General features: G+C 50.0%; 1 protein-coding gene across 1 annotated transcript; it reads left to right on the forward strand.

The window, feature by feature from the left end:
- The first annotated feature begins 1,895 nt into the window (after nucleotides 1-1,895).
- Nucleotides 1,896-4,045, forward strand: DIRAS3 (DIRAS family GTPase 3). Its single transcript, XM_037404834.1, has 2 exons — nucleotides 1,896-2,911; nucleotides 3,147-4,045. The coding sequence occupies exon 2, from the start codon at nucleotides 3,231-3,233 to the stop codon at nucleotides 3,825-3,827; it is 597 nt and encodes a 198-aa protein (XP_037260731.1). The 5' UTR covers nucleotides 1,896-2,911; nucleotides 3,147-3,230; the 3' UTR covers nucleotides 3,828-4,045.
- The last annotated feature ends 8,554 nt before the right edge of the window (nucleotides 4,046-12,599 follow it).

Genomic DNA, 12,599 nt, shown 5'->3' on the forward strand with positions numbered 1-12,599 from the left:
AGACCCCAGCCTGAACCACCTAATTGGGTTCAGATGGACAGTGGCTGAGGGATGGTAATCCACCCAAAACCTCGGAAGACTTGGAAAATATCTGAAAATGGGGTGTCTGCCTTTGAGCAAATGTGGCTAGCTGAGATAGCGAATCAGCTACTAATCACTGGTTAGCATTTCATTGTGGCTAATAAATACCTCATAAACACCAGAAATTATGTTTTTATAAATCAGCTGTGGAAGTCCCCATTAATCAGAATCGTTTAGGTTGGAAAAGATCCTTAAGATCATCAAGTCTAACCGTTAACCCAGGCCTGACAAGGCCACCGCTAACCCATGTCCCTAAGCACCACAGCCAGAAGCTTCCACACTCATCCCAGCCTGCAAGCAGCAGCATCGCCCTTCTGTGACTGGGATGTAATTATGGCTTTTGAAACCATGGGTTATTAAGCACTGCATGTTGGGATAAGCAATAATTTCTTCGCAAGTTTCACCTGTGACAGTCACCGCTGGTCTACACAGGAGGAGCAGGGGACTGGAGCAGGCAAACTTGCTGTCCCAGATATGCCACCAAAGAGCCAGGCAGAAATATGTGTACTTGGGGTGCACAGGAGGCAGGGCAGGTGGTCTGCAAGAGAAGCTGGGGAGAACTACATCCCTGTAGAGTTTCAGAAGTGTTTTAGAGCTGTTATTCCCCAAACCAGGCCCTGCAGCCCACAGAATCAGGGGAAACATTTAAGGCACCATCTTTAACCATGTTTTCACTTATACCATCTGTGCGAGGGACAGAGCTCTGGACTGTCCCGTCCTGAGGTCAGCAGCACAGGGAGGCCCTCAGGCAGCTGTACCAGCTGCTCTGGCTGCAGTTTGTATTGCTGCAGTTTAATAACAATAAAAAAAGTAAAGCTTTGCAAAAGGGTTTCTTAAACACCCCTGTCTTGGCCAGCACAAGAGTTACCGAAGACAGATCCTGAAGACACCCCTTGGCCAAGGGTAATACTCAGTTTTGAAGCCTCCCCGTTGGAGCTGAGCTCTTCACATGGACATTTGTCCCCCTTGCTCTCTTCCTGCTTAATCTTGTGGCCTCGGAGCACCACAAATGCCTTTTGTCACATGTTAAAATTGGAGTATTCCTCAGCTCCCAGCCCAAGCATGCTGCTGGGGACCCCCTCTGCCCCCGGCAGCTCTGCTCCACGCCGGCTGCCTCAGGGCCACCTTTTTCGTTTACAGACTTCCAGGGGGAAAGCTCTGGTCCAAGCCCAAGGTCAGTCTCAGAAAAAGAACACCCCATTCTGGAGAAAATAAGAGATTTTTCATCCAAGCAATGCAACACCCCCTTCCCGGCCACAGTTGGACACAGGGACGATTTTAATTGTCACGGTGGGAGATGCTGCTGTTTGTACAATCTGGCTGTCTTCAGGGAATCAGGGCTGAACAAACTGCATCCATCAACCCCAGCGTGAACCCTCTGCTCCACAGCTGGCGTCCTCCGGCCTCGGCGCTCTGCAGCCAGCAGCCAGGGCTGAGCGGACCCCCCCAGCACGCCCAGCAAAGGCAACCAGCCCCTGTGGCGGCCGCCATGGCCAGCTGGCCAAGATGGCCGTCTGAGGGCCGGGAATGGCCCCTGGGGGGGAGGCCGGAGCGGCCCCGCTCTGGGTGAAGACGGGCAGCTCTGGAGAAGCAGGCTGGGGGTCTGCCCGCGGCCTGGCCCCTGGCTGGCGCCCGCCTGGGCATGGCTGCCCTCAGCCCGGCGAGTGCCCCTCCTGCGCTCCCGCCATGGGGGCCGGCAGCCATTTTGGAGCGTGAGGGAGGGCAGCGCCTCGGCGGGGGCTACAGCCGGGATAGGGACGGCGGGGCCGGGGAAGGAGCTGCGCTCGGCCGCTCCCGCCGCTGGGCCATGAGGCGGCAGGCGAGCGGGCCCCCTCTCCCGCCCAGCATGGCGGCGGCCGGGGCGGAGCGGGGCTGAGGGCGGTGGGAGCGGCTGCCGCGGTCCCGGCTCCCTCGGCAGTTGTGGCGGTGCAGCAGCCGGGAGGTGGGCGCCTTCTCCTGCCAGGCACCGCGCTCCCCGCGCCGCTGAGCCGGCCCGCCGTCAGAGGGGGTGCGTGGGGAGAGGGCGCCTGGGGAAATCCCCCATGAATGCGGGAAATACCCTAAAGCCTCTTGTTTTGTTTGCCAGCGTGAGGGGGCAAATCAAAGCAGCGGACCGTAGCGCCCTTAGCCCGAAAGATGTGGTGGCTTCTCTGGGGGAAAGGCTGCAGGAGTACCTCAGGTCAGCCCTGCCGCATTTAATGGCAGCGCGGGTGGAAAGCTGACTCGTATTTTAAGTGTTGAAATAAAATCAGCCTTAGATATGAGCCGTGGAGCAAGCCGGGGGGGGGGCGGCAGCGCCTGGGCTCTGCGGTGCCGGGCGCTGAGGGAGGCGTGATGGAGGGAGACACTCACTTGTGTTGCTGTGTGGGATTAAGAGGGGTGGAGCACATCCCGTCTCCAACAGCTTTAACCACCACATTCGACTTGTTGTGTCGATTATTATTTTTATTTTTTGACAGGGGGGTCGAGGGGAAGGCTAGGTTTACGGTGCCTTTTTGAGGCCCGGGGGTCCCGCTGCGGTACCCGCCAGCCATCGCCAGGGACGCCGCAGCGCCCGCCGCCCCCAGCCCGGCAGCGCCGGCATCCCCGGGGCCCGCCCGGGCGGGTGGATGGAACGTAGAATAAAAACGGAGAGAAAACCAGCAGCGCGGGGCCGCAGCGTGGCCGCGGGTGCCGAGCGGGAGCGGGGCTCTCCCCGCAGCCCCGGAACCGAGCTGAGGCGAGCCCGGCCTGGCCGCCGCGCCGGGGCTCCGGCCGCAGGCGCCGCTCCCCCGCCGCCGGTAGGCGATTTTAGACTGGTTTGGCTGGACGCTGGAGCTGATGGCTACAGGTGAATTCGTTTTCACTTGTCATAACGTTAAGTGTGCGTGGGATGTATGCCGAGGAGGGGGTGGTGGGGGGGTGGTGGTAGTGGTTTATTTCTCTGTAACGCAAGAAAAAAGGGTGGGAGGGGAGCGACTTAATTGCTTATTTCAGAAACGCACCGTAAAATTACCGAGATGGTGTGAACGTTGCCTTTCTTGTTCCTCTCTCCCTGTTGTCCCCTCCCTTTCCCCTCTCTGCAGGCCACCTCTGTGTAGGGGTGTGTAAAGTTGAAGAACTCGGGCTTTTTCAGTTAAAATCTTCACTCGTATCGCAGCGCAGCAAACATGCCTGAACAAAGCAATGATTACAGGGTGGTTGTGTTTGGAGCAGCGGGGGTTGGCAAAAGCTCCTTGGTCCTTCGTTTTGTAAGGGGAACTTTCAGGGAAACCTATATCCCCACAATCGAAGATACGTACCGGCAGGTAATCAGCTGTGACAAGAGCATCTGCACCCTTCAGATTACAGACACCACGGGAAGCCATCAGTTCCCTGCTATGCAGCGGCTGTCTATATCCAAAGGGCATGCTTTCATCTTGGTGTACTCCGTCACCAGCAGGCAGTCCATGGAAGATCTTCAGCCTATCTTTGAACAGATTTGTCACATTAAAGGGGACATCCAAAAAATCCCCATAATGTTGGTGGGTAACAAAAGTGATGAGACCCAGAGGGAGCTGGATGCTAGCGAGGGGCAAGCATTAGCCAGCAAGTGGAAGTGCTCCTTCATGGAGACGTCAGCCAAAATGAACTACAACGTGCAGGAGCTCTTCCAGGAGCTCTTGAATCTGGAGAAGAGGAGAACTGTCAGTCTCCAGGTGGACGGAAAGAAGTCCAAGCAGCAGAAAAAGAAAGATAAACTGCAAGGCAAGTGCTCTGTTATGTGATTGACTTTGACTGGACTTGCACCACTGCATGGTGTAATCAGAGCATGGACTCCCCCAGAAAATAGTTTCTGATGGAGTTTTCAGACAAATCCATGCCTTACAGAGCTATTGCTTTTTGCTAACATCTCAGCTGGATTATTTTATGGGTTGGTTTTAAAGAGGATGGCTTTCTGCATGTTTGTTTTTTAAAAACAATAAATGTTCAGTGTTAGTTATGACATGTGGCTAGAAGTTTTTAATGCAAGAAGTTTACAGAAGAGAAGAATGTCGGTCAGAAACAAACATCTCTATTTCAGTGAGTACATGCTAGTTCTTAAGTATTTCCAGTCTATTAGCTCAAAAGAAATCATAGTATCTATAATATGTAGACTTCAAAAATTGTTTTCAGAAATCTGTTGACCAGAGCAAATCTTTATCAAAGCTGGGCATTTGCCCTGCAAATGAACATGTATGTAGCTCCAGATGCTTGCGGTTTTGGCAAACTGCTTTGCCTACCAAAGACGCAGGTTTTCCATGGTAGAAGTTTTCCTGTGTGCTATGCAATTCCTCAGACTTTTGCAGTTCCGTGAGCAATTACAGCTATACCTGCATATGATGAGGCTGTTTGCTTTGTTATCCCCTTTACTCTGACTTGCCCTGTTCACTGAGGCAGGAGGTTCCATGTGCTCTGGCTCCAAGTTCAGGGTTGATTCTCAGCATCCTTAAGCAGGAGCTGCCTCCTTCATGAAGGTAATCGGGTTGTTTTAAGTGCCAGTTGATGGGGTAGCTGGTTGTCTTTGCAATTCACCTTTTTCAGTTGTCAGTCTGGTTTTGCACGTAGCTGAAGCTACATTTGCAGTCTTCCTGGAGTTCTCTTAGGTGTTATTTTCCCCCCTCTCTTACTTCATCCATGTTACTTGGGTTTTAGTTGAGACATGACAAATTGATTCAGGTAACGCTGCTTCGGTAAGAAACATCTACTCTCGGAAGCTGCATGTTAAAAGCAAACTTCTCTCTGATGGTAAGTGTCTGCTAAAAGTCTCCAAAATTAAAGGACTAGAGGTATGGGCTTAGTCTATCTCGTCTCCCTCCCCCTGCTGGGTTTTGCTTGGGTTTGGGTTTTTTTTGCTATTGTTAACTAGAGACAAGCATGATAAACCTCATCTGCAGTGTGTTGTTGAGAAAGATTTCAGGAAAGTGCAAGTATTCACTATCAGCCTGTGCCATAGATCTCCTGTTTTGTGTGTTAGTCCAAGCAGAAGACTGTAAGGACTTCAGTATCACACTGCAGATTTGATTTTTACACAACAGGGTAGTCTTGACGCAAGAGACATCGGGGAAAGGAATTGCTTCTTTTTATAGCACTTTTCTAATGAAATAATGTTATTGTTGAACAACACGCGGAACGGGAGATGCTGGAAGGTTCGTACCCCTTCTTAGTTTGAAAGCGTTAGTGTCTATTAATGCCTGCTGGGTTTCTATGTAAGATGCTAGAGGAATGCTAGAGATGCTGTCAGCTGTTATTTGTTCACGTGTTGCAGACCCATGCACAAAGCCAAGAAGTTTGTATCCGTGTTAGTATCTCACGTATTTGAACAACTGAGAGTCGGTGCTGGCTCCTGATTGCTCCATTGTCTCCTGTGTGTGTCCATGAGTGGCTTTTCTAGTCTCCTCAGGCCGTTCCTGCACAAACCCGGGGGTCAGTTAGCTCCGCGTGTGCCAGGGGAGCTTGCCCCAGTTACAGCTGGAGCCCTCGCGCCGTTTGATTCAGCAGAAAACCTTTTAATTCATTACGATTTAAGAAACCCAAGCAAGTTATGCATGAGCGTTTGGTGCTGACTGACACACTACGTTTACCTGCCAAAATAAAGTGCTGATTTGCTAAGTTGATACAAAGGCTCTACACCTGGTTTTTCTTACTGGAGATGATACCCCACAAGCTTCCAGTGGTGGTGCTGGTGCAGCCCTCTGTGCTGGTGCTGTGTGTCACCTTCACTTGCGTTGCAGTCAGGGGTGGGTCAAGCTGAAGGGCCACTGTAGAAGCAGCTGTAATGGCTTTGCTTGAAAATAACTCTTGCTTTTTCCTCTCTAACTCTGGGCCTGGATTTTGATCGTCTGTTCTTTGTTTCTAAGCCCTTACGCAATGCTTCTCTGTGGGTCGTTTTTAGCATCTGGCAATTACTATTGCAAAGACTATTTCAGTTCCATTCCAGCCTTTGAAACCCCTATAAGACAATTTATATTTAAGCTTTTTCAAAATGTCATGGGGCCTAATAATGTCTCTACAACTCCCACTGCCTTCATGGAGATGCCTGTGCAACGGCAGAGCAGCGTGTCTCTGCAATTATTCACACAGCCGAAATGTTCTGTAATGTGTCATTATCACTGTGGTGTTTTCCCTGTACATGGTACGGAGATCACGGGAGGACTGGGGTCCGGCAGAGCACAAGAAACAACTTAACATGAACAAAACAGGCTCAGTCCCGCTTGCCCCTGGGGGAATCGCTGGCAGATCCCCCTCAGCTGCCTTTGGTGGCTGCGAGGGGAGTCCCACAGGGCTGCGTGGGCCATGCAGGTGCTGGGGTGCTCCTGGTGATGCAGGATGGTGCGTGGTGGCATTGGCACCCCAAGTCCAGCCTAGGAACCAGAGCAGACTGGGAACAAGTGATGCCGGGTGCGGCTGCCTTTCGTGCCGTGTAAATAATCTATGGTTTGGTGTGCTAGATCAATTGTATTGTAAATTAAAACTGTATTAATAAATAAATTGTGTAATTGTATTTGTTTCCATGTAAACCAAACTAGTCTGATTTTTGTGTGTGTGATTTATCATTCTTGTAAGAAGGGACGTTTATTTGAATTGAACTGACGCTTGTCAGGATGTTGGCTATTAGAATTTCCATACAAATCTAAATTACAGGGCACAGTCTTCCAGGGAGCTATGTAGAGAATGACTGTAGTTAGTAACAGAGTGAAAAAGACCGTACTGCTTGGGGACGCTCATTAACCGCGCTACGAAACTGCGGCCATGTTCCACTTGTAAGTGATGGTTACTTCATAAAGCTTGTATTCGGATCTGCATCCTCGTAAGGCGGATCTGGTGGGTTTGTGTGTGCTGGGACAGGTGGTGACACCATTCCTCTGGTGCTGGCATAACCAGTGCTCCTGGGCTGACGTTCTGGAGCGGTGGCGTACTGTAGAATTAACGGCCCTTGGACTAACTGGAGAATAGCTGAAGACCTGCCATTTTTAGGGACTCGCAGGTAAGTTTTTGCTAAAACCATACTTGGAAGTCATGCCTCTTGCAGGGAGCATTTGGGGGGTTCACTGCACGCATGCTTAAGTGTATTTCTCATGTAGGAGCACTTTGCTGAATTAAAGGAATAATGATTTTTCTTCAAGGGTTAAAGAGTTCTGTAGTGTAAGCAGTATGTGTTGGAAGTAAATGATTTAGCCATTTTTTTGATAAGTGCAGTTTAAAAAACGGAACAGATCTGGGGCTTTTTGTATTTTTTTGTGTTTTAAAAAAACCCAAAAAACCTCCAAAAAAACAAAACAAAAAAACCAACCCAAAACAAGGCAGGAGATATTCTCATGAAAGATATTCCGGTAAAATCATTTGTCTGAAGTAAACAAGCAGTTCTGATGTCTGATAGAGCTAGCTCTTGTATTGTATTACAGGCTTTGTCCTCAACTGCTGTTTGCCGACGGCATGCTTTTTCGTCAGGCAGCAACAACATGTTTTTTGTGGAGCTATTTATGCGTCTGTAAACTCTTCAGCTTGGAGACATGCCTTGACACACTGCTCATATCTGGCAAGCAGAATGGTAACTCGCAATTTCTCAAGTTCGTTGTTTTTCTCTTTTTTGGGGGCAGTGGGTTTTTTTGTTTGTTTTCCCGTGATTTAATCAAGCTTCATTCAGGCCCAGAACTCTCTGGTTTTCTGAAATGTTCCTCACAAGTTCAGATGTGGTGAGCAAGGTCATGGAAGATGCTGATACAACTTGTTGAGCTGCTGTTAATGCCTCCATAACATCTTTCCAGGGTCAGGAGGTGAACACAGTTGACTAAAACTTCTCTGTGCAACATCCTGGATGAATCATGAGACCTGTCAGTAGCCTGGGCAGCTGAATGAGGGCCGAGGCATTTCAGGCAGGGTCACTTACTGCATTTACTCGCGACCCCCTCTCTCAGGACTTAACGAGGACTAGCAATTCCTGGCTTTGACCAGCTAGGTATGTATTTCCAGAAATAATTTAACCCTGTCTTTCAGTTCTTCCACCAAGCAGCTGCTTTAATTTGGAAGCAACACAAACTGAGTTGAGCATTAACATGAGTTTTCCTTAGATCTGTGTTTCAGGATCTCGAGCTTGCTTTAAAGCTTGGCTCGAGTTTTGCTCACAAAGATCACTTCCTTGCTTTCTACTACTGTAGAGCTCTTAAATAATTTCCATAAACAGCATTGCAGGGTGTTTCCGGGAACTTGTTAAGCAATACTCGGACTAGGAGGTGTTAAATCATAAGTGTTTTATTAGACAAAGATAATAGCACTGCAGGCCTTCTGTTTCTTTCCTGGAGGAAAAATATTATAGCACCTCTCATTTTAAAGCTGTTCCAAGGTTTCCGCTCTGCAATCCAGAAATCCAGACATTTCTCAATTAGTAATATTTATTATTTCCATGCAACACTTCTCGACTGGCTTGAGGCAGCTTCCTTCCCGAGTCTGGCCAACAAATCAGTGTCAAGAGAAAACAGCAGGGAGGAGGATCACGAACAGCTCTTCTGTGACTTGCAAGAGAAAAATGTGAGCGGTAGCTGGAGTGTCCACCCACACATGTATTTTAAAAACAAGCAGACAGAATATCGCTGTATTCTAATTCCTCTTCCCAGAGCAAAGCAGGCACCTGAGTAATGCAACAGCCCTGAATAATAAGCAATATCACTTTATATGCATGGTCCATAGCTGCAAGGTACTCGGCACACTCCAGAAGAGTAAAAGCACATCTTAATCATCATCTTCCACCTTCCACGGTTTGTGGTGTAAATTAAGTACGTGAAAGCATCTAAGAGCTCATGAAAATGCTAAAGATGGCTTAAAACTAATTGCAGCGCAGCAGTCTCCTGGTTAATGGCTATTGCCGCATGCTAGGCTAGTGCTGCTACCCCCAGTGATTTCCTTCCTCCCCCCGCCTTTGAACGTATATCTAGTAATGCAAAGGGACAGGAGGAGCTGAGAAGGGAGGGAATGATGGCTTTCCTCTTGTGCGAGGTCACCATATCCCTCATGGCAGAGCCTCACCTCGCTGGCATGGCAGGCACGGGGTCTGCTTCACCCGGCCCGACTGCTGCTGTTGGTTCTTTTCAGATTTCCAGCAAGTCTGAAAATTAGAGGAGGAAGGAATGGGGCAAATTGCCTGGCTTAGCGCACAGCCGGAGCCTTCCAACCCAACCATCCCTAACTGCTCCTGCAGCTCTCCTGTTGCCCCCCACCCTGGCTGGGTGGATCAGATGGGTGTGTGGGGAGCACCGTGGGCCATCGCTTCTTGGCAGCCGGTGCTGAGAACTTGCTCCTTGACCTGAGGAGACGGCAAATATGATTTGCTGCAAGACAGCTGCTCTGTGAACCCTCCCATGAGCTCTTCTGACAAGGATAAATGGTATGAGGTGATGGGGTCTCTTCCCGCTCCAGCAGGACACTGAGACCTGGGAGCAGCAGCTGGCATATGACAGGCATCCTCAACAGTGCTCCCAGGGCCACGTGTCCACAGAGACTCAGCTCCTGGATTTTATCAAGCTATTTGGGGTCAATTCTCTATTTATATTTATTTAGCTCTGGCACGTGCAGTGATCTGGATCTGTTGGAGACTGACTCCTACTTAGCTCCAGTGAAAATTAAGCACTTGGGCAAGTGCTGGCAAAGAATTGGAAGCTGAAAGCAACCAAAACTTACTTCTCCTTGTGCACAGCGTTCCCCAAGTAGTGCTGAAGTGACTTGGGTGCTCAGTCCCTTTGGCTCTGGGAGTCCAAGTGAATAAGGCACTGCGCAGCCTGCATAGTTTGCTAGTGTGGCACTCATACCATCCCCAATATGCAGAATTAATTCAGCCTGCTCTTCTAGGCTGCTCCCCTCGACCAAACGGCCAGGCAGGGCTGCAGCTTTTCTGTCTGAGCTACTTAAGATGTGGGTCTAGACAAATCAATGAGCGAAAACCTGATCCTCCAAGAGCTGCTGTAAGCAGAGGTAACCTCATTGCTGCCGTGAGTAAATACAGTGATAACTCCAGAGCAAAGTACATGTGTGCTCCTGGTTGGAAACAGTCTTTTACTGAAAGGTGTTGGATCTATCTTTAATGACTGCAATTTAAAACATTTTACTGATAACAATATACTATTAACACACCTGTGATGAGACCCCTGCCCCTCACCAGCTGAGCTGATGATGTCTCCTCCAGGAGACGAGATGGTTTTCCTGCACCTGTGAATGCTGCCCCACCGCTAAAACCTCTGGGCAGCACAGGAGTAAAAGCCTCACGTCTCAAGTGGCCGCAAGAGTCTTGTTGTTTCACCTCTGTTCTTTTTGAAAGGGCACTTGTGAGGTGACAGCTGTTTGTACCCAGACGTGAGGCTAAAATAAAACCCGTCACTAACATAACAATACGCACGGCTGAGCAACCTGCGTGTGCAGTGGTGCTCCGGGCTACCCATGAGAGGCAGGGATGCTGCATTTGCAGTTCGTCGACCAGAAGCAGGCAGAATCTGGCAAACATCAAAACATCAACATGGACTGCTCAGCAAAGCCTCTGGGTGAGCTTTAGCCAGCCCCTGTCTCCTGGGGCTGAGCCTGTGGCAGTGCAGGACTGGGCTGGAGGTGCCCATGAGCGGCTCCTGCAGCCCCCCAGACGCGCGAGAGGGGGGTAGGACGTGTTCAGGGTGTGCAGCGGTGTGACGCAGTGCCCTGGTGTGATCACATCCTCAACACCAAGAGGCAGCACAGCCAGATGGTGAGAGCTGGCCAGCAGAAATCAAAATTTTTTTCTCCCAGTGGAGAACAGAAAGTCTTTTTTACCCAGAATGACAGTATGGGCAAGGATGTAACATGTACCTTGATGAAGACTCTCCTTTTAAAAATGCATCCTGTTTTCCCACCCAGGTAACTGTAAGACGAAAGTCATCTCTGATGGATTTTTTTTCTGCATAATTCTATTGTTTTTTTTTAGGGATCAGTATCTGAAGAGCTTATGTGCGTGCACTGCCTTGTGCTCACGTATGACTACAAGGTTTCTGTTGCCCGTGATGGAGGGATGGTTGAAGGTCCCGCTGTTTGCTGCCACCAGCCAGGCTGTCCCCGCAGCATGAGGGTCGCCCGCCCCACTCCCCGCACAGAGAGGGCTGTGCTGTGGTGTCATGGGGGCTGTTCTGTTCCTGACTGGGCTCCCTTCCACCCCCTGGAGCCCCTGCTCCCACCCTGCCGCAGGGCAAGCGTCTGGCCGGGTGGGAAGCAGGCAGAGCACCACACCAAAGTCTCTGGCGTGGAGAGCAGCAGGGAGCTTTCTTTTTATATCTGAGTGATGCATTTGTGCCTTTCAGACTAAAAATACCTAAGGATGGAGATATGAAGACTCTTCTCTCCTATGCTGTAGTTTTTCCCTTGTTCCTTCATGGTTTTCTGCAACCCCTGCATCCCATTATCTGCCTCAGGCTGCCTGTGGGCTCCTGGCGGGCGAGGGATGAGCAGCTCACACCCAGGTAGTGAAAATCCCTCCCTGGAGGGAAAAATCTGAGTCAGGTGGAGCCACTGGACCAAGACTGAGGTCTCGTCTGAGATAGGAGTGATGAAAATGCTTCTTCAGCCAGTGCTGGCTGCCCATGTCCTGCTGCCGTGGAGCAGACAGCTCTTGACTGCATCACCGTTGGTGATGCTACCGCCGGCACGGAGCATCCTGGGGGGGCAGGGGATGGAGCAGAACCCAGCCAGCGGATAAAACCTACCTCTGCAAAGTGCTCAGCCCTGCACAGGGCTGAACTAAACGTGGAGGTGAGGGAACAGCTGAACAGGCTCCCTCCGCCTCCGAGGAGCAGCACACACCAGAGCTGCAAGATCTAGGTCTGTCCCCGTGCAGTCCTGGCATGTCATTCCTCCAAAGTAAAGCCCACAAAAGGAAAGGGGAAGTAAATGAATAAATAAGGGGATGTTTGTGCTCAAATTGTTTCAGCGATTTCTGCCGTCAGATGCTTTACCAGCTGGCCAAGCTGGAATGGAGAGATTGGCTGATCTCTTGATTATCTGCAGAGATCAGCCAGAATGTGGCTCAAAAATGAAAACTATTTCTATTGACTGTAAGAAATTACTCTTTCCCACAGGCGTAATTCCAGCCATTGATTTGTTATCTTGTTTTTTAGGTGAAAAAATAGTTTCTACACACAAGAAAGAAGATGCTGATGGCTGGCTGATGTTTGTCCATAATGTGAGTCACATGTAACAGAAGGATATTGGCTGGTTAATATTTTTTGCTGCATTTATTGCTGCTCGAAACAGCCTTAGCATGGTGCAGGGTGCCACCTGACATGGCCCCCCAGCAGCAGCTGGGGCAGGGCTGGGGGTGGGTTCAGCCCATGGGACAGGGATGGGGTGATGACCAGCCGCATCTCTGTGGTGTGCCGGCCGGTGCTGGGGGTGCTGCGACGCACCCTGCAAGGGAGGCAGGTTGTGTGATTTGGAATATATTCAGCAATTTTATCAAATTGTGAATGCCTGGGGAGATCTAACAGGTCTGCATTTTCTTTACGTCACGATTT

Source organism: Falco rusticolus, chromosome 11 (assembly GCF_015220075.1).
Source record: "Falco rusticolus isolate bFalRus1 chromosome 11, bFalRus1.pri, whole genome shotgun sequence".
NCBI lineage: Eukaryota > Metazoa > Chordata > Aves > Falconiformes > Falconidae > Falco > Falco rusticolus.